General features: G+C 40.1%; 3 protein-coding genes across 3 annotated transcripts; 1 reads left to right on the top strand and 2 right to left on the bottom strand.

The window, feature by feature from the left end:
* Positions 1-1,705: 1,705 nt before the first annotated feature.
* LOC119724782 (bifunctional peptidase and arginyl-hydroxylase JMJD5-like) lies at positions 1,706-6,988 on the bottom strand. The gene is made up of 5 exons (XM_038195997.1): positions 5,676-6,988; positions 4,995-5,175; positions 4,661-4,843; positions 3,583-3,725; positions 1,706-2,921 (listed from the first exon to the last, which is right to left on the bottom strand). Exons 1-5 carry the CDS (start codon positions 6,962-6,964, stop codon positions 2,840-2,842), a joined length of 1,878 nt encoding a protein of 625 aa, XP_038051925.1. The 5' UTR covers positions 6,965-6,988; the 3' UTR covers positions 1,706-2,839.
* A 3,966-nt stretch (positions 6,989-10,954) lies between these two features.
* Positions 10,955-19,547, bottom strand: LOC119724772 (protein ILRUN-like). The gene is made up of 6 exons (XM_038195985.1): positions 19,226-19,547; positions 18,838-18,998; positions 14,732-14,929; positions 13,449-13,526; positions 12,637-12,755; positions 10,955-12,001 (listed from the first exon to the last, which is right to left on the bottom strand). Exons 1-6 carry the CDS (start codon positions 19,378-19,380, stop codon positions 11,786-11,788), a joined length of 927 nt encoding a protein of 308 aa, XP_038051913.1. The 5' UTR covers positions 19,381-19,547; the 3' UTR covers positions 10,955-11,785.
* Positions 19,548-19,647: 100 nt separating this feature from the next.
* LOC119724763 (reticulon-4-interacting protein 1, mitochondrial-like) lies at positions 19,648-21,613 on the top strand. The gene has a single exon (XM_038195973.1). It carries the CDS (start codon positions 19,857-19,859, stop codon positions 21,180-21,182), a length of 1,326 nt encoding a protein of 441 aa, XP_038051901.1. The 5' UTR covers positions 19,648-19,856; the 3' UTR covers positions 21,183-21,613.
* Positions 21,614-24,409: the final 2,796 nt, after the last annotated feature.

Here is a 24,409-nt window from a genome sequence, read left to right as displayed (position 1 = left end):
AAAAATGGACGCGGAACGCGCACAATCTGATACAAACAAAATTAGAGTTAGGTTTCATTAGAATACGAGTTTGTTTAAGGTCACAATGCCGCGGTTAAAAATGTGTACAAAGTCTATGGGATTTTGGGGTGGAACAAAAAGAAAAGAAAAACGAGAGCTATCCGATGAACAGGACATGCTTTTCCGCATTTTTTTGTTGTTAATATTTCAGAAGTATATTTGGAAATTCATAAACAAAAATTGTACAGAAATCAACCGATTACGTCATTATGGCGTCACTTCGGATTTTGCCTACAAAAAACATCATCTGTCTTCCCACCAAGTTTTATGACGATCCAACCACCAGCCCTTGTGTATGAAAACAATGTTATCTTTAATTAGTAAAGTTTACGGTCGATTAAATTTGTCAAAAAAAGGCAAAACCGGTTACTATAGTGAGCAGAAATCATTTTACCCTTACGATACCAAATTCAGCAAGATTTGGCACAATGTTGAAGTAAACATTTAGGTTTTTGGTTAATGTTTAAATTCTTCAACGACATTTGACTTTTTTCTGATTCTGATTGAGAAAATACTATTCCATAATAATAAAGACGACTTTTAATGCGCCATGTCTGTCACATCGTGACACTCCTTATTAAGATTGTTTGAAATATACATTGAATTTTAATAGGGAAAATGTTCGACTTCAGTATAGTTTTTGTTGAAAGTGTTGAGTGTTCTTCATTATGTCTCACATTTTACTTTTCAAAGTCTGATAATCATCAGCATGAATATGAAACATCCCAATACAGTCACCCAAATGGATAAGGAAAAATACAACAACTATTAGGAAGTGATGCCATATATAATAAGAACGTGAACAACCACTTTCACGACGATCTGCAGAGCCAGGTAGACGACTCCAATAGGATTGGGCTCAGCGTTCGAGCGATTGAGAAACCCTCTAAGCGTATCAAGGGCAACAAGGCATCAGGCCCTGATGGTGTTTCTGAGAGAATCCTGAAATCCTACTATAGAGAACTGTCTTCTGTATTTCATAGACTGTTTCAGTAGTCTCTAGTCTGGTCTTCAACATAATTCCCACAATTTGGAAATAAAAAACCTTAACTGTTATACCGATTCCAAAAGTACCCAAACCTACAGTAATGCATGACTTTTATTAGACCTATTGCTCTCACATCGTCAGTTATTAATTTTTTTGAAAGTGTAATTAAGGAAATTATCTTGGTTCAGACTAAGGCTTACACTGACCCTGTCCGGTTTGCATATCGTTCGGGCAGAAGTGTGTATGATGCCATTTCAACACTTGTGCGTCACATTTATGCACATTTGGATAAAACTCATAAATATGTCAGAACTCTGTAGACATCTCATCGGCTTTCAATACAATTCAGCCTCATTTATTGACTGGCATATTGAATAGAATGTATGTCAATCCTCGTATCTCTTTGTGGATTTACATTTTGTGGATTAGGCCAGTTTGGTGGTTTTGAGACATCATCTTTCATTGAAAAAAAAACTTTTTTATTTTGCCAACGCACATGGCTACGGTGACACGCGCGCAAACCAGAAACCGGAGACTTTTTTTTTTGGCCTTAACATTGGTTTTGTGATCTAAAATTAAAATGTTAATATTGTCCTCAAAATGGTCGATTTTTTGGTTAATTGTTTTGTGTCACAAAAGCAATCGTACAAAACACAAACATGTACTAAATTATTTATCATTAAATAAATCACCTGTTTTTGTTTCAGTTACTTAAACATAATATTACAACATCCCATCACACAATAAAATACATATTTCAATACCATCCTTAGAGTAATATCAATCGATCATATACAAATAATAACTGATGTATGGCACAGGAACAAAATACACACAGTAAAGATAGGTAAAATAACTTTTCAACCAATTATATTGAATTAAAGACTCCGTGGTCTATTTGAAACCCATAAAAAATTAAGGTGGCACTTAACAAGAATTTGGTGCGTCATAAGTTCACATCCAACCAGACTGTAACACAAAGAAATTGTTGCATGAGGGAAGTTCATATCCAACTTGCATTGCACCATACAGAAAACGAATTGGAATTCCTGAGTCTCGTATGGAACGGAGATTTAGGATGAGAACTAATAGTGATAGGAAGTTCACATCCACCCCGAATCACACAGCAATTTCTTGCCAGTATACATTAGTGCCGTACTAAAGTTTATTAGGAAGGTTCACATCCAACTTGCAGCTCACGGAGGAATGAGGATTTGCAGTGCAGTGGTAGTGAGTGGTGCGTTTTTACAAGAGATGCCTGTAGAAGGGGTTCACATCCAACTTGCAGCATACAGAGGAATGAGGATTTGCAGCCCAGTGGTAGTGAGTGGGGCCTTCACAAGAGATGCCTGTAGAGGGGGTTCACATCCAACTTGCAGCATACAGAGGAATGAGGATTTGCAGTGCAGTGGTAGTGAGTGGGGCCTTTACAAGAGATGCCTGTAGAGGGGGTTCACATCCAACTTGCAGCATTCGGAGTAATGAGGATCTGCAGTGCAGTGGTAGTAAGTGGGGCCTTCACAAGAGATGCCTGTAGAGGGGGTTCACATCCAACTTGCAGCATTCTGAGTAATGAGGATCTGCAGTGCAGTGGTAGTAAGCGGGGCCTTCACAAGAGATGCCTGTAGAGGGGGTTCACATCCAACTTGCAGCATTCGGAGGAATGAGGATTTGCAGTGCAGCGGTAGTGAGTGGGGCTTTCACAAGAGGTGCCTGTAGAGGGGGTTCACATCCAACTTGCAGCATTCGGAGGAATGAGGATTTGCAGTGCAGTGGTAGTAAGTAGGGCCTTCACAAGAGATGCCTGTAGAGGGGGTTCACATCCAACTTGCAATGTCCACATGGAAATTCTTTAGTCAGGAATGGTTCATACCTGCGAGATAAAGTAACGGACATTTGTCTAACAACATAAAAAAATAGGAATACTTCGACTGCCACAAATGAGGAAAATATCTGAAATAATTGACTTTTTGGCAGAATGGGCAATAAAGTGCTGAACGGGAGGGACTATGTAAAGATATCCGTGCAAATAGGCAATTTATTTTAGAAAACCTGCCAAAAAGCTGCCGACAGACTTTAAAATTTGTCACTGGTTTACAAACTAAAAACTGCCCCTATTTTAATATGTGTTGTTCAAATATACTGCATGTTTAAGTTGGTTCATTTTACCCATGGCCAGAACCTTCTTGCTGTCTGAGCAGTCACAGACAGTCAAAAATCATTCCACTTCCCCTGCCATGCCTTTCACAAAGGCTAGTCACCAACAGTCAGATAACATTTTTGTAAGCACTGTGACTAGTCAAATTCTGTCAACAGACAAAAGCAGATAACCTATAAACACAGGAGGCTTATCAATCATCACCATTCAAAGAATTGAAGCATGACTACAGCAAGTTACATAAACAGTGACAGCCAGTCAAGCCTGCTGTATGTGGGCCCCACTCCAGCTAACAATTGTCACTTGACTGATTCTGATTGAGACGATTACATTTACATGTAGTTTGTGAGCTAGAGTAAGAGGGTTTTCTTCTTACCAGAAGTTGACAGCCAGATTCCTGCCTTCAGTGACGTTAGGATAAGACTGTACCTCATGCCACCAGAATGCTGGCATGAATAAGACATCTCCCTCATTAATGGTGCAGTTTAGTGGGCGTGTCTCAGCAAATGCAGGGAATCTCTGTGTGGTAAGCATCAGATAATTACCTTACTGTCGCGTCCTGGTTTACAGGTGCAAAAACTGTCATTGGGGTCATGTTATGCCCAACTACAGTATGTCCCCAAACAAGTGTCAGTCTGACTATTTGTGAAATAACTACAAAACCACAAGTTAATTTGGAAAATTGTTTTGATTGTGGAGATACTCCTTATCCTTGGTCTACACCCCTATGAGTTTCATTGTATTTCCATCTACCTCAGTGCAAAATGGTCAATTGATCACAACAACAGTTTTGGACACTGTGACCAAGTTCCTGTTGTGAAAAAAGGCTGATGTGGTTTGGGATTGAAATCATTTGACCTGGAGTATTAAACTGAGGTTTTGCCATGATGATTGATAGCCAGGACAAATCATTCCAATCCCAACTGCAGCCCTTTTCACAACATGAAGGATTTTGCACAGCTTACATCATAAAGCAGCTCTGAAATTGATTAAGGCAAGAAACTTAGTCACAGTGTCCAAAAGAAACTTGTTGTGATCAACGTACAATTGTGTAGTGATGCATGACTGAAATTAAATCTTCATGGTTGTTTAGTTATTTTAAAAGTAGTCAGACTGACACTTTTTTGGGGACATACTGTGTAGCAATGGCCCAACTACATTTAAGATAGTCCCAACTACTGTTAGTACAGTCTAAACTTGACTTGGGATGATTCTAACTACAGTAGATGGCATAATCCCTACCATTGTTGGAACAATGCCATAGTTGGGGCATAACAGTAATGACAATTAACCGGTGCATGTAATTGCAGTAAAGAATGTTGCTTAGGGACACAGGTCTTGTTCAGTTCAAACTTAAAAATCGATTTTGAACAATAGAATTTGACTTCATCACCCCTGAAAGACAATGTCAGCGGATTCATTTTTTAGGTGCATTCGTACTGATCAGCAAATACCTGAAAATCTGGATTGAGGATGTCAACGGGTGCCATGACCATGGCCGTGCTATCCAGGAGTTTCTTGCGACGGAATCGCCTGCTCAGAGGATCATAACCCAGCTTAGCTTCAGGAATGTGAGCCTCGTACATTTTGGTGTTGTCGTGAGGCTCAAAAAGGGTTAGTTGCTTTTTACCTCGGATCTGGAAGAAAAAAGCAACAGATTTGAAAGAGTTGTCACTACAACAAATGGATTGGCAGGCAAAGCTTCAATTGCAGAGGATGACTGTTATTGTTATGGGAAGACAATCCAAGAACAAGTTTCAACTTGGAGGACAGAATCCAAGAAGTTACCTGACAAAGGAAGTTATCAAAGGGATCAAAGTGGAGCTTGCCGAGTGTGTTTCCGTCACTCAGCCAGATGTTCAAGTGACGTCTCTTCAACAAGTCCCGAGCAAAAGGCAATTCCTGGATGTCTTGCTCAAGCTCCGGAAGGTAATTAGGGATGGATGAGTATTCAAGATAGGCGGAGGCTCTGGATTGGAAAAGACATACACTAAATGAAAATAAACAATAAAGTAATACGTGATACGAGTGATAGGAAAAAAACCCTGTTATTTCTAAGCTTACTGTTAGAAAGTAAGCAATGCTGCATGGTGAGGTAGACTATTTTTTTCTTTAAACTAAGTCCTCATAAAATATAAAAAATCGCAACATACATTGTAAGTAACTGCCTATAACATTTCAATATTGACAATTTTTAGGCAAAGCAAAATAATACTTCTGCTTCTGGTTACCCTACCTACATGTACCCTATTTTGACAGTCCCTAATTTTTTTGGGGGGAAACCGAGGAAAAACCCTGAATAGCATCAATTCCTACCTTTTACCTTAGACTTCACGCAGACACCTCCATATGATCATACACACACAAAATTGCCAAAAAAAGAAATCCCTACCTACCTACCCTATTTTCAAATGCCATGTAATCGGAAGCAGAACTATTTTTGATTGGCTTTTATATCAGTACATGTACCTAGGTTTTCCGTTGCCTGATTCCTTTTCCACTTTAGAGGTATTTGAGATCATATCCAAAAACTCAGCAAATTTCAGATTTATTGTCGCTGGTCGGACAACGACCAGATCTGGAAAGGGTAATATGTCCAAGACGGCGCTTGGTATCGTGAATGTCCCATATTCCTCCCAGTTGGACGATGCCTCAACTCCTTCAAAGAGTCCGTCGGGAGCAAGCTTGACATGAACATCCTTGTCACCGTACTGATCTCTAAGGAACTCCATCGTCCACTTGCGAAAGGCGTCCCAGTGTGCTGCAGCGCCCTCTAGGATGACTGGTTTGGACGTCTTTAAGTAGTCGTAAAAGAACTGTCCTTTGGTTGGTAGTTCGGACAAACGTTCACACTGTGGGAACCGTCTCGAAGATATCGGATCTTTTCTTATTCCTTCAGGACAGTCCTCTGAAATATCTTTCAACATCTCTGTGTTTCCAAATTGGCTAAAAGCTGGCTTTAACATATCACCATCTGCAATCTCTGCTTCGGACGCTCTGCAGAATCCTTTCATGTCTTTGCTGCATTCACCATCAAAAATTAAAGATCTGAAATCCAGCGGCTGACAAACTGTACTGGCAGATTCTCCCGATACGTTTTGAAGTTGTAACCTTGACACCAAAGAACCCTGATTCCATTGGCGATTAAAATCCTGCATGGTGAAATTTGATACATGCGACACACTGAATAGGTTCTGTAGGATACTGTCTCTGTGCAACCCTTCATATGTTAGTCCTCCAGTTGGGCTGATATACGTGTGGCAAATATTATTCACCCAATCAAGAGCTGTTTGGACATTCAAAGGGCCGGTGAACAGCTCTGCTTGGGGTTTTCTTCCTGGGCCAGTGATCAGGCATTCCCGATCTTTCTTCTGCTTTGGGAAAATCACCAACGTGCCACCGTCAGCTTCTGATATCAGGTGTTTTGCTTTTGAGCTTTTACCAACCCACTGCAACGGCTGACCGTTTGGCCAAGTGAGTCCGTCACTTAGGATAAGTTCAGAAGTGCCAAAAGTGATGTCCTTACTGTCCGTCAAAATCTGATGCAATTCATTCGCGAGAGTTTCCACGTGAGCAATATTTTTATTATAAAGAACCAGAACGCATCTCCTTTCCACCTCTGAAAGAATTCTGGGTAGGCTCAGATCTTCTGGCTGACAGATGCTGGGTTTAAAACAAATTGCAGACATAAAAACCACCAGAAATGTGGCAAAACTTTGAAGTAGCAGACAGCTTTTGCTTCCCATGGTGGCTGCCATCTTGGGTGTAGCGCCCTCTGTTGTCAAAAAGTACCAATGATTACGTGTCCAACTATTGGAGCGCGCTGCTCCATGCGCTAGCTAGCGCTGTATGTTATTTTGTTATTAGAGCGGTAGAAAGAATGGGCCATATTCTGAAACAAATTTTAAAAAAGCTACCGATATGCGTAAATACGTATCCATAGCTCTTTTTGTGTCTGCAGCATATATCGTATTTTAACCAATTAACATGAATATTTCACACTGTGTGGAAGACACATTTAAAAAGTTCTCGGAGTGTTGTTTCCCATCCCCTTAAATTAAAACAACTTTTTCCGCGATTCCCTTGCAAAATTGTTTTTCCCGACCCGAGCTTTCCTGACTTTTTAGACTTGCGCATCTTTTGATACCAAAAACATAAAATTCCGACCCGGGTTACCGCCCCATGATTTTACTGATTGTCCCCTATACACAAAGCAGAATTACCATTGGTGTATATGAATAATCAATTAGCCATAATTCCAAAAGCTTTAAACCAATAGTCATGAAATTTCGTGGGTATGTTCATATTAGTTTGTTCTATGCATGCACCGAGTTTCATAATTTTGCGTTTCTCGATGGCCGAGATCTCGGGGGGGGGGGGGGGGGAAGAATCGCCAAGATGCATACCCCATCCGCTTCCAAACATGGATTTTTGTCTCCTAACAAACTTTCAATCTGTATGTTTTTTTTATTTAAAACGAAAAAACAAACTATATATTCCTCCGCTTTTGGTGGTCTGCAACCCTCAGCAAAAGGGCTTTCATTTTGTGCACAAATACCCGCCATACGTGCGAGAGATAGTAGAGTCGAATTATGTCTGGCAGGCAAAATTTGAATTTTGTATTTCTAGGAAAATATTATTTCAATGTGAAACTCGAAATAGCACGGTAAACATTATGAGCAATATTTTGTTATGACCCACACTGAGAGTGCGAGAAAAAGCTTTAGTTTTGTTCAAACCCCTGCATAACGGGACAGATAGGCCAGTCCACGCGTTGAGGTTCCCTGATGTGTTCGAGAAATCAGTAAAATTCTGTAGACACTGGAAAACTGACAGGCTAGACACGCACCATTTAAAAAAAAAATTTTTTAAATTTTTTAAACGGATTTTTTTTTTTATATTTTGGGGGGTTTAAGGGAAATTTTATAACATCTGCATTAGTGTTTAAACTGTATTTTGTGCAATTATAGGTGATTTAGCAGATTTGGGTTAAATCTAGAAGATTTTTGAAGTGCATGATCAAGTAGAATTTTGCCATGACCTTAATTACGGTCACCCCGTTTTCTAGAAATTGTTTTTATTATCGGGGGCGGGGGGCGGGGGGCGTGTCAAGGCAGCATCGATCCAGCCGTCTGTGAAATGGCTCTTTATTAGAAAGTGTATTTAAGCACCAGTCCAGTTGTCTTACAATTATTTCAAGTTCCACGAAAATAGTACAAAAACTAGACGCAATGATTTGTTTCAGGCAACTTTTCAGTTTATTTCTAAATTCTACTGGTTAGATATATAAACATTATTTATCATCGTCATTCTTCCGTCAAGCCCAACAATATACAAAGTAAAACAATAAAAGCAATTAATTCATTTCATTTGTCATAATATCATCCGTCTTTTACCAGCGATCACTAACTTGTCCAATGCATTCCTCAAGCTAGCCCACACCTTGGGCAGATACCGATTTCCATGAATTGTTTCTTCGCAAAGGTAATATACAACATATTGCAAACATTAAAAACAAAAAAAAATACCAAAATATTATGAAATACCTTACTTGACTGCGAGGAAATAATAGTCTTAAGCATCCTGTGAAATCATGGCTCCTGGTGTGCTGTCATTTTCAAAAAAAGTGGACTTTTTGTATCAATTTGCAACGATGGTCGGCCAACCATTGTTAGAAAAAACCTGACGTTTGTTTCAAATACTGACCCCAATTTACCAATTTTAGTTAGTCCACATTTTGTTTGCAACTGGTTACACATCTGTAAACCGGTGCAAGCCAGCTAAGTCTGGTTCCCTGACCTGACAATTCCCCTAAATCTACTATGTTTCGTCTGAAGTAGGATCAGGGAACCAGACAACAATAACAGCATTTTTTGTTTGTTTTTACCAGCATCTATGCACACAAAACATTTAAACAGTTCGGTGTAACAATTTTTGCTATAAAATACTAACCCCCACATCCATCCAATCTGAAAATTACAGCAAAAGCAAATGTTGTAAATTACCTTTAATAGATCATTTGTACTGCAACCATGTTCGAGGTGTGTGCGTTTTTTCAGTTCTACAGGGATACGCATGAAAAGACCTCTTATGCAAAGTTTGTAGTTAATTAATTAAAATATTACACACACAAAACCCTCAAAAGATACCTGCGGACTGCAAAAGATTTTACCTTGACGTGTGACTCAAAATTGTACCGTGTCAACACTTTTTGGTAGTAATGATTAAATTCAGTCTATAAGGCCAAAAAAAAAATATTCGGTCTCTGGTCAGACCAAAGTTCCGGAATTGACGCGGCCACGTGGCTTTTTTTTTTCTTCAAGCTTGGATTGTACAGACAAGGTGGGTACTATTTTACTTTTTTGGTGTCCTCATGTACATTGGTGTCCTCCATAATTTGCCTTGGTGCTTTCGATCATTTGCCTTGGTGCAATTTCCCATTCCTTGGTGCTCTTCGGTAAAAAAAAATGAGGTGCGGAAATAGAGGGCGCTGTTGGAGCTACCGCGGAACATTTTGGGAAAAAAAAGATCGACGCGCATGATTAAAATTGACGCGCGCGCTGACCAGAGACCGACTTATTTTTTTTTTTGGCCTAAAATTCGTTGATTTCCACCTGCCAATTTCAGATACATTTGTAGTTTGGCAGTAGTTAATCCCTGCATAGAAGAAAAAAATCAAAATCCTCATGATTTTCACGATTTGATTAACATTCCTAATCAAAGACGATCCTGTGTGGATAACTGTTCAAGCTGATTGGCCAAATCTTGTAGATTGGGAGAAAAAAAACCAGTGTCTTAAATAATTTATCAAGAAGCCAATTATCTATATCTTGTAACAAAATGACTCAAATATGGGCCAGGATTTCTATACATAAATAATAAATAATGATCATTACAATTCATTATTAAAAAGCTATTACAGTGCCAATCTTGAACTTTCATAAAACACATTTTAAGATTAGTAATATCAAACTTAATTGTTTTTTTCTCCTGATAATTTTTTTTCTATTTTCCCAATAATTTGTTCGAGAGTGATGCGAACTCATTTCTACAAATATCACAATAATTAACTTCCTTCAAAGACAGCCCATAAATCAGGCTATGTGGTTATTCTATAAATTCAGGGTCCAAGTGTAACATTTTCCTGTCCCTGTTACCTTGCTACTTTGTCATTTGCCATTCAAGTATCATTAAGAATGACTTCCATTGATTTTTGTATTTGTTGTGTAGATAGTTTGCTATTCATGATCACTCTTGGAGGATGACTGCATTAAGGAGTGCATCAGAATTGTAACATTACAGATGTCTGATGTAACAGGGACAGGAAAAAAGTGGACCCCAAATGTATAGAATGACCCATCTACAGACCCTATAAATCTGGACACAAAAAACCAAAGACTTTGGTAAAACCAAAGAACTTCACTGACAAGAAGTCTTGAGCTATATGCAATGAGCCATCCTCAGGCAATCAATGATGGAGACCAAATGAAAATCTGCAGAAATTCCAGTTCATCTTCAACATCAATGAACAGAAACTTACGTTACAGTCAGCAAACTGTATAATTATTATCTTCAAGTAAACTTGAATACTCGATCCTAATTGGTTGTTCCATGGCAACAAGCCGTACTACATATAACCATATGAGCTCCGTGCGCTACCAAAAGAGGGCGCCCTTTTATCTAGCAACGACGTCCCATGGGCGGTATATTTCGCTGGTTGACGCGCACCGTTCCTTGTGTGTGACGCGCGTACACCAGTGGATTTGTTCTATGTACACGCAGTGGCCACGCACCCCCAACTGTACTTCCTTTGCCGGTGAGGGGGTACTTGTGAACGAAGCGGATAGCAAGGCCACAGTCCATACCGCACTCCGCGTATTGCGCTATTCTAAGATGCGCACGCCATTCCGTACAACGCACACGTGTAAAAGGATAACCACTGAAAAGTTTTTGTACAGCGTGCATGTTCAATCGTTACTGTGCGTCAAGTTTGCTTGAAGATAAATTCATTGTTCCACTCGCACTCGCGGGATAACCAATAGTGTTCTTGCTGCTTGATCTGATGCAATAACAATCTATTTTCTTTTCTGCAAAAATGCGAGTAAAGAAAAACTGGCTAGTTTGCAGTGCAAGTATTCAGTATGCAATTGTTAATGAAAGGTCAAGAATATTTTGCAGTGGTTCAACAATGAGGAAAACAGAATTTCAGCATTTTTCATAATTGTAAAACTCCTTAAATTAGTATGACATGTACAGAATTAAACTTTAAAAATGCATCACAGATTTCTTAACATATAAGTGGCATTGTCATTCATAAAATAAAATAACTGAGTTTTTCATGACATTACTTTCAGGGTAAAGTATCAAAATTGGACTCTTTAAGGGTAAAGAATTCAACATTACCATGGTTGATTTTCATTGGTTCATCTTCACAAAAGCAAGACATCTCATCCAATCAAAAGTCAGATCTAGATCACATGACAAACCAATCATCACCCAACTGAACAAAAGCGCCCTCTATGCTCTGTGAGCCATGAAACTCTACATACATCATTTACATATATACTAATGAGCTAATGCTATAGAGAACCTGGAAAGCCCAGCCCATTGGGTTGCCGCGGTGAGCTCTCTTCTGATTGGCTGTCACTACTGAGAGACATCTGCTGGTAGGCGGAGCTTAGAGGTTGCTCTGTAGAATATTGCTGAGAGGGGTGTGGTTGAGGATGCGGTGTGCTAGAGAATATTGCTGGGGAAGAAATAAGCTGCGGCGGGCTACTGCTATCATAATGATTGACCTGCACAGGAAAAAAGACCATTCATTCTGTGAAATGAAATGCAATAATAGTAACTCTCCTAGTGGAAAGTCAATATTCAGAGTAATATGTAAAACCCTTTAAAACCCTGCAGGTCAGTTTCAGGTGAAGAGATATGAAGTGGTAAAGTAACTGTGTCAGACAGAGAGTCACTGCATACAAAAACAGCACCGTGGAGAGCAGTGAAGCGTGAATGAATCTGCCTGCTTGCCCTGAGCTTAACCACACAAAAGAATTGTGCAGGGATTTGAAACGTTATCCATACTCTCCAGTGATGGCGTAGATCTGTGTCTGCGAGTAGGGGGATGGGGGTTTGACCATACGGCAAAATCCTGAATTGCCTGGCAGAAACTGAAGGGTCAGTACCTTAGTGATGCACTACTCAAACCTTTACGACACTCTAATACTTATTATGTACTGCTATTTTTTAAGATATACTTTATTCCAACCAAATGGTTGTATTCATATCCTATAAAGGTACATTTTGCGTGTATTTTCATCGTCGCCTTTGGAAAGTACCTGTCAACAATGCAGCTATACCTCCTGTGCAGCCCGCCAATTTGTTTCCAGAGAAAGGAATGGATTTAGAAATAGGAAAATGATCGGCCGTTTCGTACCTGGAAATGTGATGCTCTAAGCTGTGGGTGGGTGGTGGTTGAATCTGGGGGCCTACCTGGGGAACTGGGAGAACCGCCGAAGGGCAGAGGTGTAGAGTTGATTGAGGGATCTGTTTGATCTGTCAAAGTTTATGGAAAGAGTAAGTAGATAAACAAAAACATGAGAAGGTTAGCCTAGTCTGTTTGTACTGAATATACATTCCTCCGAAATGCATGAAAAACTACGAGACATCCCTTTTTGGTAAACGTTTTTGCAAAGTGTACTTTTGTTTACATTTAAAATGTTTGATGCTTTTACTGACAACTGAGGGCACTGTTGCTATGATGTCACTTTAGGCACGCACTCTTCGGATAGCGGCTTTTCCTCTTCAAACTGTAAACCCAAAACATTTGTGAATAACGTGTTCCCTGTACTGCAACAGCAATGAATCGTTGGAAGCAGAGCAGTAACCACAGCAAACCCCTAATATTCTGGTGACTCTATGCTGAAGCAGATGTGAAACTGAATTTCTGCCTTGAATGACAACACAGTTTTGCTCATGAATATGGAAAATTTCATAAGCTAATAAACCACCAAGGTATCAAAACGCCCTTGAAATGGCAATAAGATTAAAAAGCAATTAAATGGAACACAAAGGTACATTTCAAGGATTGCATTAAACAAATTTCATGACATGAACATGTGGCTTAAAAATTCTTATACAAAGTGACGTGAGCTTTTAAACTTTTGTCCAGTTACAAAGCTGTGATGAGTTTTTAAAAATGAAACAAATGTTGATGGAATTACAATTATGCAAATTGTGTATACATACCTGTTGCCAATGACGACATTTGTTGAGTCAAGCCCAGCATTCCATCCGTTCTCACATCCAGTATCACCCATATTGTTTCTGAAAGACCGACGATTAAATGGTATGGGGAAAATAGCATCCAAAATTCAATATTTTTTTTCAGTAACTTTAAAAAATGAAAAAGGTGCTGGAAGAAAGAACAGTTTCTGCTATTCAAAGGTGCATCATGTTATTGAGCTCAGCAGAAAGTATACGTGTCCCTCTAAAGCCAGTGTTATCCATTCATAAATATCTGAGACAGTTTACCAATTCCTATTGGTCAACAGCCTGTCACGTGGGTGGTTGTAAACCGCTAATAAACACCAGCTGATTTCAAACACAATTCCGCATTCTGCACCACATCGCGCAGTATGCGCCCCCACGCACGCCAATTTAGGAGATTTTTAGTACAAGCACACGAGGTACATACCACAGACGTGGCCAGAGGTGTTTCACAAAACATGAAATGACTTATTGAACAAAATTGTTGTAAATTTGTGAATTTTTGACTTTTTGACCGAAAGATATTTGTGAGTGAGAATACATATATATCTTGGCCGATTTTAAACTGGTTAGGCCTGGATGCTGAAAAGGGCCCTCGCTTTCAGTTCAGGCCAGATTTGCGACCAAGCCCCTCGCTGGTTTTAAAGCTAGAGTCCATCATTTGCAGCTATCTGAAAAGTAACTGGCGTCAATTTTGTTAAAAACATTCTTGTTTGAAAGATAGTGAGGGGACTAAACTCCCTGTGAAATCATTCTTTCTGGCAAGCTGTCATTTTGAAGAAATCAACAAAAGAAGGCCTTTCCAACAGTGCTTCTTAAGAGGCACCGTAGGAAACTCAAATTATAGAAGTTCATTTTGTTATTCGGCGAAGTGCACACCAGCATTTACACGACGCACACAAGCGCGCAGTTGCTAAAATTCGTCAGATCAGTGCTCGACATCGCGTAACTGGAATCGGCACAGTGAGAACGTGTATCGGACACTGAATTCAGGCCTAATTCAAAACATGATTCAGCAACTTTTGATTTGAAATCGAGATCTTAGAATGCTGTTTTCTCGGAATACACAGCTGAAGCTGAGCTGAAACTTCGTCAGGTTAGTTGTTCAGTACCCTTCTTTAGATTTTGAGCACTTTTGTTGCTTCAAACGAACAAAATGCACAAATTACAAATGATGGACTATACCTTTAAACATACTTGCTTAGAACTGGCCAAGTGCAACATTATTTTCTAATTGTTATAATAATTCCAATTGAACTCACCTCCAAAGAAGAACCCAGTGGTTGTACACATTCTCCACTGTCCCTGATAAAGGCCGCACGCTGAGGGGCTACACATCCGTATACTGATGTCTAACGTTTGCTGGGGTTCAAGATGTTCTAAGAATATATGATCGTAGGGTCCGAGTTGGTGTCCGCTGGTGAAACGCAGGCATATACCGGGAGGCCACGGCTCGTCCCCTAAAGGCAAACAAAATCATGGTGATATCCTTGGATTACCATCTAAGAAGACACAGTGGAACGTTATGGTCCAGTGGTTACAGTGTTTGACTCGTGTGACGTGGTGCGAGGGTTTGAACTCTGATGGGGAACATGGTGCTTGTGTTCTTGGGCAAGACACTTTACTACAATCACCTCTCTCCACCCAGGAGTATAAATGGGTACCTGTGAAGGTAGAGACTAGAATGTGCTGATCTCAAGCTGCTGCAAAAACTGGTCACATGGTCTGATGAACAGGGGTAATAATTGTGAAGCGCTTCAAGACCTTTGGTATTAAGGGCTACATGTATATAAACACCACATTATTATTGTTAGATTAAAATCAAAACATTGAAAATGTAAATCTATTTGAAAAAAGAAAAAACAGCTTTAGACCAGTTTGTACAATGTGTGAAAACTGTCTTTGATTAAAGATGAACTGCCCACAGCAAACGAATGGATCAATTCTTGTCATGTATCAAGAGACAGACATTTTGTTTCCTGATATGGAAACGCCCTTTCCGCTCATAAATGTCTCTTTATCAGAACATTATCAGTTTGTTTCCTGATTTTGAGAAAATTCAGCTCTCTTGCAAATCAACAGGAAGCATGTTGACACACTGGGAAATTAGTTTCCTGTTTTAAAGCCGGAGTCCATCATTTGCAGCTATCCAAAAAAGTAACTAGTGTAATTATTGTTGAAAAACATACTGGTTGAAAGATAGTAAGGGGACTAAACTCCCTGTGAAATTAATCTTTCTGGCAAGCTCTCATTTTGAAGAAATCAACGGAAGAAGGCATTTCCAACGGTGCATCTTAAGAAGCACCGTAGGAAAATTTAAATTAGTAGTTCGTTTTGTTATTCGGCGCAGTGTGCGCAAGCATTAGCACGACGCACAGGCATGCACGGTTGCTATAATTTGTCGGATCAGTGCGCGACATCACGTACAGGTAAAGCTGCAATTCAAAACTTGATTTAGCAACTTTTGATATGAAATTGAGATCCTAGAATGCTGTTTTTCTCAGATTATACAGCTGAAGCTGAGCTGAAACTTCATCAGGTTAGTTGTTCAGTATCCTTCATTAGATTTTGAACACTCTTGTTGCTTCAAACGAACAAAATGCACAAATTACAAATGATGGACTATGTCTTTAACATGTTTAAGCAAGTAAAGGAAAGTAGTTTCTTGTCCAGTTAAAAAAAAAAAAAGGCGGCCTTTCCCCCCTTCCCAAGATGGCGCATGGATTCTTCAATTTTCTCGGCTCTTTTTCTGATCCTAAATTGAGCCGCAGCCCTTCCTACAGATTTTGAACTTACATACACAAAACTACCATTATGTTGAAACAAATTATAAGGACAAAACATGCTGCAAATGTTGTGATTTCCTCTCCCCACAAAAGAAGGTGGGCAGGAAAAAAGACAAATGTTGAAAAGATGTGGACAAGAGTCTATACTTATTGTGTCATTCCTTGAAGCCAATAGTTACAGAACCCTCTTGTAATTATAAATTTCTGTTCATGCATTTGACCACTTTCTCCACACATTCAACTCCATGGGGTACCAGTACATATTCATTTTAATGGATATAAAATGCATTGTGATGTAAACGTTACATCCCAACTATGGCATCATCTCAACTAAAGTTGGGACGATGCCAACTACACTTAGGATCGTCCCAACTACAGTTAGGTTGTCCCAACTACAGTTAGGATCGTCCAAGCTACAGTTTATCATCCCAACTATAGTTAGGATCGTCCCAGCTACAGTTAGGATCGTCCCAACTACAGTTAGGATCGTCCAAGCTACAGTTAGGATCGTCCCAGCTGCAGTTAGGATCGTCCCAGCTACAGTTAGGATCGTCCCAACTGCAGTTAGGATCGTCCAAGCTACAGTTAGGATCGTCCCAACTACAGTTAGGATCGTCCAAGCTACAGTTAGGATCGTCCCAGCTACAGTTAGGATCGTCCCAGCTACAGTTAGGATCGTCCCAGCTGCAGTTAGGATCGTCCCAGCTGCAGTTAGGATCGTCCCAGCTGCAGTTAGGATCGTCCCAGCTGCAGTTAGGATCGTCCCAGCTACAGTTAGGATCGTCCCAGCTACAGTTAGGATCGTCCCAGCTGCAGTTAGGATCGTCCCAGCTACAGTTAGGATCGTCCAAGCTACAGTTAGGATCGTCCCAGCTGCAGTTAGGATCGTCCCAGCTACAGTTAGGATCGTCCCAGCTACAGTTAGGATCGTCCCAGCTGCAGTTAGGATCGTCCCAGCTGCAGTTAGGATCGTCCCAGCTACAGTTAGGATCGTCCCAGCTGCAGTTAGGATCGTCCCAGCTACAGTTAGGATCGTCCCAGCTGCAGTTAGGATCGTCCCAACTGCAGTTAGGATCGTCCAAGCTACAGTTAGGATCGTCCCAACTACAGTTAGGATCGTCCAAGCTACAGTTAGGATCGTCCCAGCTACAGTTGGATCGTCCCAACTACAGTTAGGATCGTCCCAACTGCAGTTAGGATCGTCCCAACTATAGTTAGGATCGTCCCAGCTACAGTTAGGATCGTCCCAGCTGCAGTTAGGATCGTCCCAGCTGCAGTTAGGATCGTCCCAACTATAGTTAGGATCGTCCCAGCTGCAGTTAGGATCGTCCCAACTATAGTTAGGATCGTCCCAGCTACAGTTAGGATCGTCCCAGCTGCAGTTAGGATCGTCCCAACTATAGTTAGGATCGTCCCAGCTATAGTTGGGACCATTACCATATTTGGGGCGTAACATAAACACAGGCTGTCACAGTGGCTCTTATCACTTGTGGAATGTATATTTTGTAAAAACACAATAACAAATCTTCACACAAAGTTTATCTCTGCACCCAACATATTGCAATGGTGATTCCAATATAGGAACAACACACGCAGACAGGAATGCTACAAAAACAATGAGAGCATCTATTCAATATTGGGTTTTGCCCTTCACTGACGAATTTGCATAAACACTGTATACTCAGTGTTGTCCCGAGTGATTGTTGTGAGAAAAAATTCACAAACTGCTCGGATGGGGACTCGAACCCACGACGTCCTGCTTAGGCCCCCCCCCCCAAAAAAATTCTGCTTCCGGTATCCCTACCTACCCTTTTCTGACAGCCCCTACCCTAATTTTTTATGGGAAAAAAAAAACCAAAACCATCAATTTCTACCTTTTACCCTTGAAATTGGCCAAAAAAAGGAAAAAATCCCTACCCACCTACCCTGTTTTCGAATGCCATGTAATCGGAAGCAGAAATTTTAATTTTTTTTGGCCTTACTAGTGCAGATGTCTTACCACTCGACCACCGAGCTTGCCAGGGTCGGCTGGCTGGTTTGTATCTAATATAGCAGTGGGTACCGCAACCAAACTAATCATGAGATGAAATTTGAGTCGGGGTGATGTAAATTCAATGTTGGGTTTTGTCATCACTGTATACTTAGTGTTTTCCTGGTTGATTGTGAGACGCAAATTCCATCTTGAGAATAGAGGGTATCTAGTCTTGCCTGGAATGTCAATTTGGGGGCGTGGCAGCACACACATTACATTTCCAATTGTGTGATGTACATGTACATGTATGTATCACAGAGCTTTATTTCGTTATTTTGTGCAAATGTAGTTTACACAAGCCAAACAATAGACCTGTTTATCGGTGCCAGCTTAGCCAAGAGGGCAAAATGTACGGGCAGAACAGCAATAGCGAGGGCCATTCATGGCTGATGCGTTTTGATTGCGCTCGCGCTCGCTAGAGCTGTGCCGAGTCACCTGACCAAGATAGTGCTAATACACATGAACCAGTCTACTCACAAATATCACAAATTTGAAACAATGTTGGCGTGTAAAAAAGGTAGGTCTGTGGAAAAAACCCTCTCAAACATACCATTGTTTTTAACTCGCCACGTTTTCGTGAACTCTGTGTTTGGCGTGATGGATTCACCTTCACCGATCGTTACATCTTTGATTAAGGTCATTCGTGGAAGCTTCGTCTGTGGGGCGGAGTTTTCAATGTCGTAATATGAACCAATAGCAGCCTGTAAATTCCTGTATTCAAAACAAGTAAACAAGGTTTATAAACAAAAATAAAAAGACATATTCACATAATTTTTGTCATGTTTGTAAATATTATTGTAGTTTTTTTGTAGGACCTGGTACTGTGATATTAATGACAGATTATGGTAAACATTTTGTTTAAAACCAATTCAGGGACTTCTCTTGATTAAGTCGAATAAACATAATTAAAACTTTTTACAAAAGGCAAAAATACCAACCAGTTGTTCATATCTAAGAAGAATGCACAGGCCGTCGGGTTCAAATTGTTGCCGGCCAATTTCTGAAATTCGCCGACCAACACATCGCGGTCCGTTGTGCCTAAACTACTAAACTTCGTCATCAAATCCGAGTCCAATTCCATATCCACGTCCATGTTTTCGCCTGTCTAAAGTCTATTTACAGATAAAACGAGAAATCGGTTGACATTTTCGGTCAGGTTTGTGTGGTTTTATCTTAGAATTCTTCGCACTGTAAATTGTAAACGTAAACACGATCATCGGATTTTCGTTTGATGATGATGATGACACGATATTTAACTGGTAATCATAATTGTTGCGCCTTCAATAACCCACCCACGTTCCTGTGGGTACCAGTGAATATGACCTCGTTGACACTGACGTCATTTTAAATGCTTCTCCAAAATATTTAAATGAGGGTCAAAGATCGAATTAACATACAGTGAAGCATGTTTGGACTATGGACATGCTAAATTTCTCCATGTTTGAAAACAGTGCATGCAGCTTTTATACTTGCTTTGGGTTATTGCAAGTTGCAACATACAGACATTACAACTAAAGAACGTTTTCAATTCTGTTTTGAAAGCTTGCATTGATTTATTTTTCAAAAGAAATGAGTCTGTGTTTGACAGCAGTGAGAAAAGCAGGGTGTTGGCCGCAGAGCATCGTGGGAAATGTGCGTCTCTGCAGGACCATTTCTCAGGGGAATCCACTTCAAGTTCAGTCAAGTTATTTGCCTCTTGTGCAGAGAGGAATTCCAAATTGCATAGCATCCCGAGATCCAAATGGCCGTTTCGCTCGATCTTCATCAAGCCTCAACATTTCTGGGACGACATCAATGTTGGCCTGGCAGATTGAGAGCTACGGTGGCAACGACAAAGTGAAATTGGTTGAAAAGCCAATTCCAGTCATCACTCAACCAAATCAAGTGCTCATTAAAGTCCATGCCAGCAGCGTAAACCCGCTAGATGTGAAAATGCGGCAAGGTTACGGAGCCACACTTATGAACAAAGGTCGTAAGGTCAAGTCTGGAGGGGAGTTCCCCTTGACCCTCGGTCGTGATTGTTCAGGGGTCATCGTTGGATTGGGAAAGGCGGTGAAAGGTTTTGAAGTCGGAGACGAAGTCTGGGGGACTGTGAATCAGATCAACCAAGGCGCTCATGCTCAGTACGTCCTGACGACAAATGGAGAAATCAGCCTCAAACCAAACAACTTGTCCCACGTTGAAGCAGCCTCGATTCCGTATGTCACAATCACTACGTGGAGCGCTACGTACGCCATTGCAAGATTCCGCCCAGAAAATGCTGTCGGTCGGTTTGCTCTTGTTCATGGCGGAGCTGGCGGCATCGGATCTTTCGCGATTCAACTTCTGAAAGCTTGGAACGCTAGAGTAGCGACTACATGCAGTACCGACTCTGTTGACTTTGTCCGCAGCCTCGGAGCAGATCACGTTGTCGATTACAGAACCACAGATCCTGAAAAGGAACTCAAGAAACTTGGCCGATTTGACTACATCCTTGACCCGATAGGTGGTAAAGTGGAGGAGTACTCCTTAAATCTGCTGAATGGTGCCAAGGGAGCTAATTATGTTACTCTAATTACTCCACTTATGGCAGCCATTGATTCTCAAGGAGCAGTACTTGGAAGCCTCTCCTCTAGCTTTAACCTCATCAAGAAGGCTCTCCAAACAGCCAAGGTGGGAGGCAAGTACCGCTGGGCGTTTGCGACGGCCAACGCAGAGGCGCTGAAGAAGGTGGCAGCGCTCGTTGAGGAAGGGAAGATACGACCGGTCGTTAATAAAGTGTTTCCATTCACTGAAACCCCCGAGGCACTGAGAGCAGTGGAGGCGGGGCGTGCTAGAGGAAAGATTGTCATCAGTGTTGTCAAGGACAAAGAAGAGCAGGAGGCGAAGAAAGTAGACATCTTCAAAGATGCTTGAAATACATGCTCCAGTAAACTGAGCTACATTATGTATAATTGAAGAAAATTTCAAAATTCACATGACAGCTAAAATTAATAAATCTAAATGAGCGATACAAATTGAATGCTACTACAAGACAGGTTCATACTTCACGTAAATTTCATTAAGTAGCAATTTTTTTCATTAGGGTACTGTCGAATGTCATGATGCTTTTGCTTTCGTGTGAATTAGAGACTTATAAGAAATGGAACTTTCTAATATTTGTTGAAGACGTGTACAGGGACTAGCCTTTGAGTTTAGTAGTCAACATTCAAATTACTTGATCAAAATCTGATTTTCTGACTCGGAATACAGGAGTGGAACTACAAGAACATTATATTAGATTTTAAATTGTGTAAAAAAGTTTCAAATTGTCATTTTTCGAAAGAAACCATAGGCCTATTTGTTGAAGACGTGTACAGGGACTAGCCTTTGAGTTTAGTAGTTGACATTCAAATTACTTGATCAAAATCTGATTTTCTGACTCGGAATACAGGAGTGGAACTACAACAACATTATATTGGATTTTAAATTGTGTAAAAAACTTTCAAATTGTCATTTTCTAAAGAAACCCCAAAATGTGAGCAAAATTTCCTAAGTGGCATTGTGTTGTGAAATGTCCTTGTTTACAACTGAAATCGATGACTTTCTTTCTTTTTTACTTTATTGGTTACTTTTACAAGTCCTTAGTTTAATGAATTTGGCAGACGAAAGTTTGCATCACTAGATTTGCATACTGTTTTATTTGAAAGTTTAGAATTTAATACATGTATGTACAAAGATTAGATACATGTTTTTGATTAGATTGATAAAATACACAAACTGGTTTTCTTTTAAATGGTTTAAACCTACAAATGGTTTTTTTCAATACTTTAGGATGTTCCTCACTTAAAAAACATTTGCAAACTGGTTATATTATTGATATGATGTACATGTATGCAGACATATTTTAGCAAATTAATTTAAAGTTGCATTCCCTTTACTCTTTTCGATTTTCATCCTGTAAAAATGTGATTCCTAACTTGCTATTTTTCTAGCAACACAAAAGTTATTCACTGAAATACCGACTGAAAAAAATCGGCCTATTTTTAGTTATTGAATTATTACTTTACAATTTGGAATTATTGGCTGCCCAGACAATAGTTCCGTTCTCGCGATGGGCTGGTTCCAGCCTCACAATCAGTGTCGATTATGTACAGACCGGCAGCCAGTCTGTTCACAAAGCAGATCTGTTTGTGTCCAAACCAAAACCTTTTTTTTTTTCAGAAGTTTGAAGACGTCAAAAACAATAGGTTTTTGGGTAGAAATAATACAATTTGAAAATTCTTTATCAGAAGAAAAGAAAACTCAGATTTGTGGAAGAGCCATGAGAAGGCAACTTTAATTATTCACTCCAAAATGAAAAGGTGATATACATGTAGTGTACAAATATTGAGTGGCTCAACGTGGAATGGAGGAATAGTATCGCAAGGTAAAATCTGGACTTTTCCATTTCACGAGGCGAAGCCGAGTGAACTGGAAAAGTCCAGATTTTACTGAGCGATAATATTCCTCCCATTTCTCAATTTAAAGCCACTCAATATTTGTTTTATATAATGACATTTAGATCCTTGTCATTTGATATATATGAACTCTTATTTCAATACAAAACTGGAGGAAAATGTATTTCTCTCTTCCAAACCACCCCTTCACGAAAATGTTTGAACCGAACGCTGTAGCGCTGGCTCTTTGGAACAATACGCGCTACGCGCAACACTGAACGCACACACCAGCATGCATTTGCACACAAATACCGCGTAATGGAACAAGAATAATCCTAACTGTTTAATAGTATTTCCCATTCCCCATGGGCGGAAAGTACTTTTTGAGCCGCGGCGTGAATGGGAGCAAAACGAATGTCACATGATGTGAGTTCCACCAATCAAATGACAAGGATCTGTATGTCGGTTATATAATAGTACATGAAATGTGAATGTACATGTGGAATATTAATTGTTCCAATTACTGTATAGTCTTTGTTCACATCTATTGGTTACACAATGCAGACATAGTAAATGGGCAATTCCACGGTTACTCACGTTACATTTTCGTAACGTAACCGATTTTGTGCGTCTTGTTTATCATACATAACACATTTTTCTGGATGTCATCTTTGGTGCTTAGGTAGGTCTAGGTCTACTCTATCTACCATGGGGATAACAGTTATTAAACCTTTTCAGTAAGGTAATTACAGCCCAAGGAAACTCAAAAGTACATCAAAAATGTAACGTGAGTAACCGTGGAATTGCCCAAATCTATCTGTACTACATTGTACATGTATACATGTACTTTCACAATGTGCCTTATTCTTGAATAAATCCACTAATGGTGCTTGGATGGTTTGGTGCAGTACAGGGAGTTACAGGCAGGGCAGTTTGGGGCGGTACGGGTACAAATGAAATAAATAGTTTGTAGATTCACATCATTTTTGGGTCTATATTTGCTTTAATTGCGACAAGAGATACTGTATGTTACACAATGACCAAGTCATTGAAATGGTTATACTCTCCCCTTAACTGTAACAAATCTAACAAGTCGTGTCAGTGCAACAAAGTCGTATCTCCTGAAATGGTCTGTGACGTCATGTACGTGCTTTTAATGTCAAAAGGTCGTATCTTGCTTAAAATAAGCCAGATTTACACACAAAGTCAATGGAAGCCACGATACGCAAGATAGACCTTGTTCCATGGAGCATTCGCGCGAGATTGTTGCAGAATCGAGTTATTTTTACGACCTTGACTGACGCGACGAAATGTTCGCTTTTCTCGACAGAAGAGACAGAATTTGCATCAAAATTGGCATCCTGATTTGAAATTGAAGGTTAAGTTCCAAATGATTACTCTGGATCTGGATCAATACTGCAAGCAATCGCCCGTTAGGCCAAAAAAAAGTCTTCGGTTTCTGGTATGGAGCTTGCCCCAAAAGTGGTGTGGCGACGCGGCTTTTAATTTTTTTTTTAACTTGTTTTTTTCTTCAAATGTCGGCAGATGACTGCAAATAGTGCCCGACTAAATTTAGTGCAAAACGTATGTGAGCCGAGAGAGGCCACAAAAAGCTTATACTCTTTAGTAACCCCATCTAAAAACACGTTAAAATTGTGTAGCAGCAAGATTCCAGTCAAACCAGTGAGTTTGGCGGTTTTGAGACATCATCTTACATTGAAAAAA

Source organism: Patiria miniata, unplaced genomic scaffold (assembly GCF_015706575.1).
Source record: "Patiria miniata isolate m_02_andy unplaced genomic scaffold, ASM1570657v1 HiC_scaffold_1, whole genome shotgun sequence".
Classification (NCBI taxonomy): domain Eukaryota; kingdom Metazoa; phylum Echinodermata; class Asteroidea; order Valvatida; family Asterinidae; genus Patiria; species Patiria miniata.
This window is presented reverse-complemented; position numbering and strand designations above follow the sequence as displayed.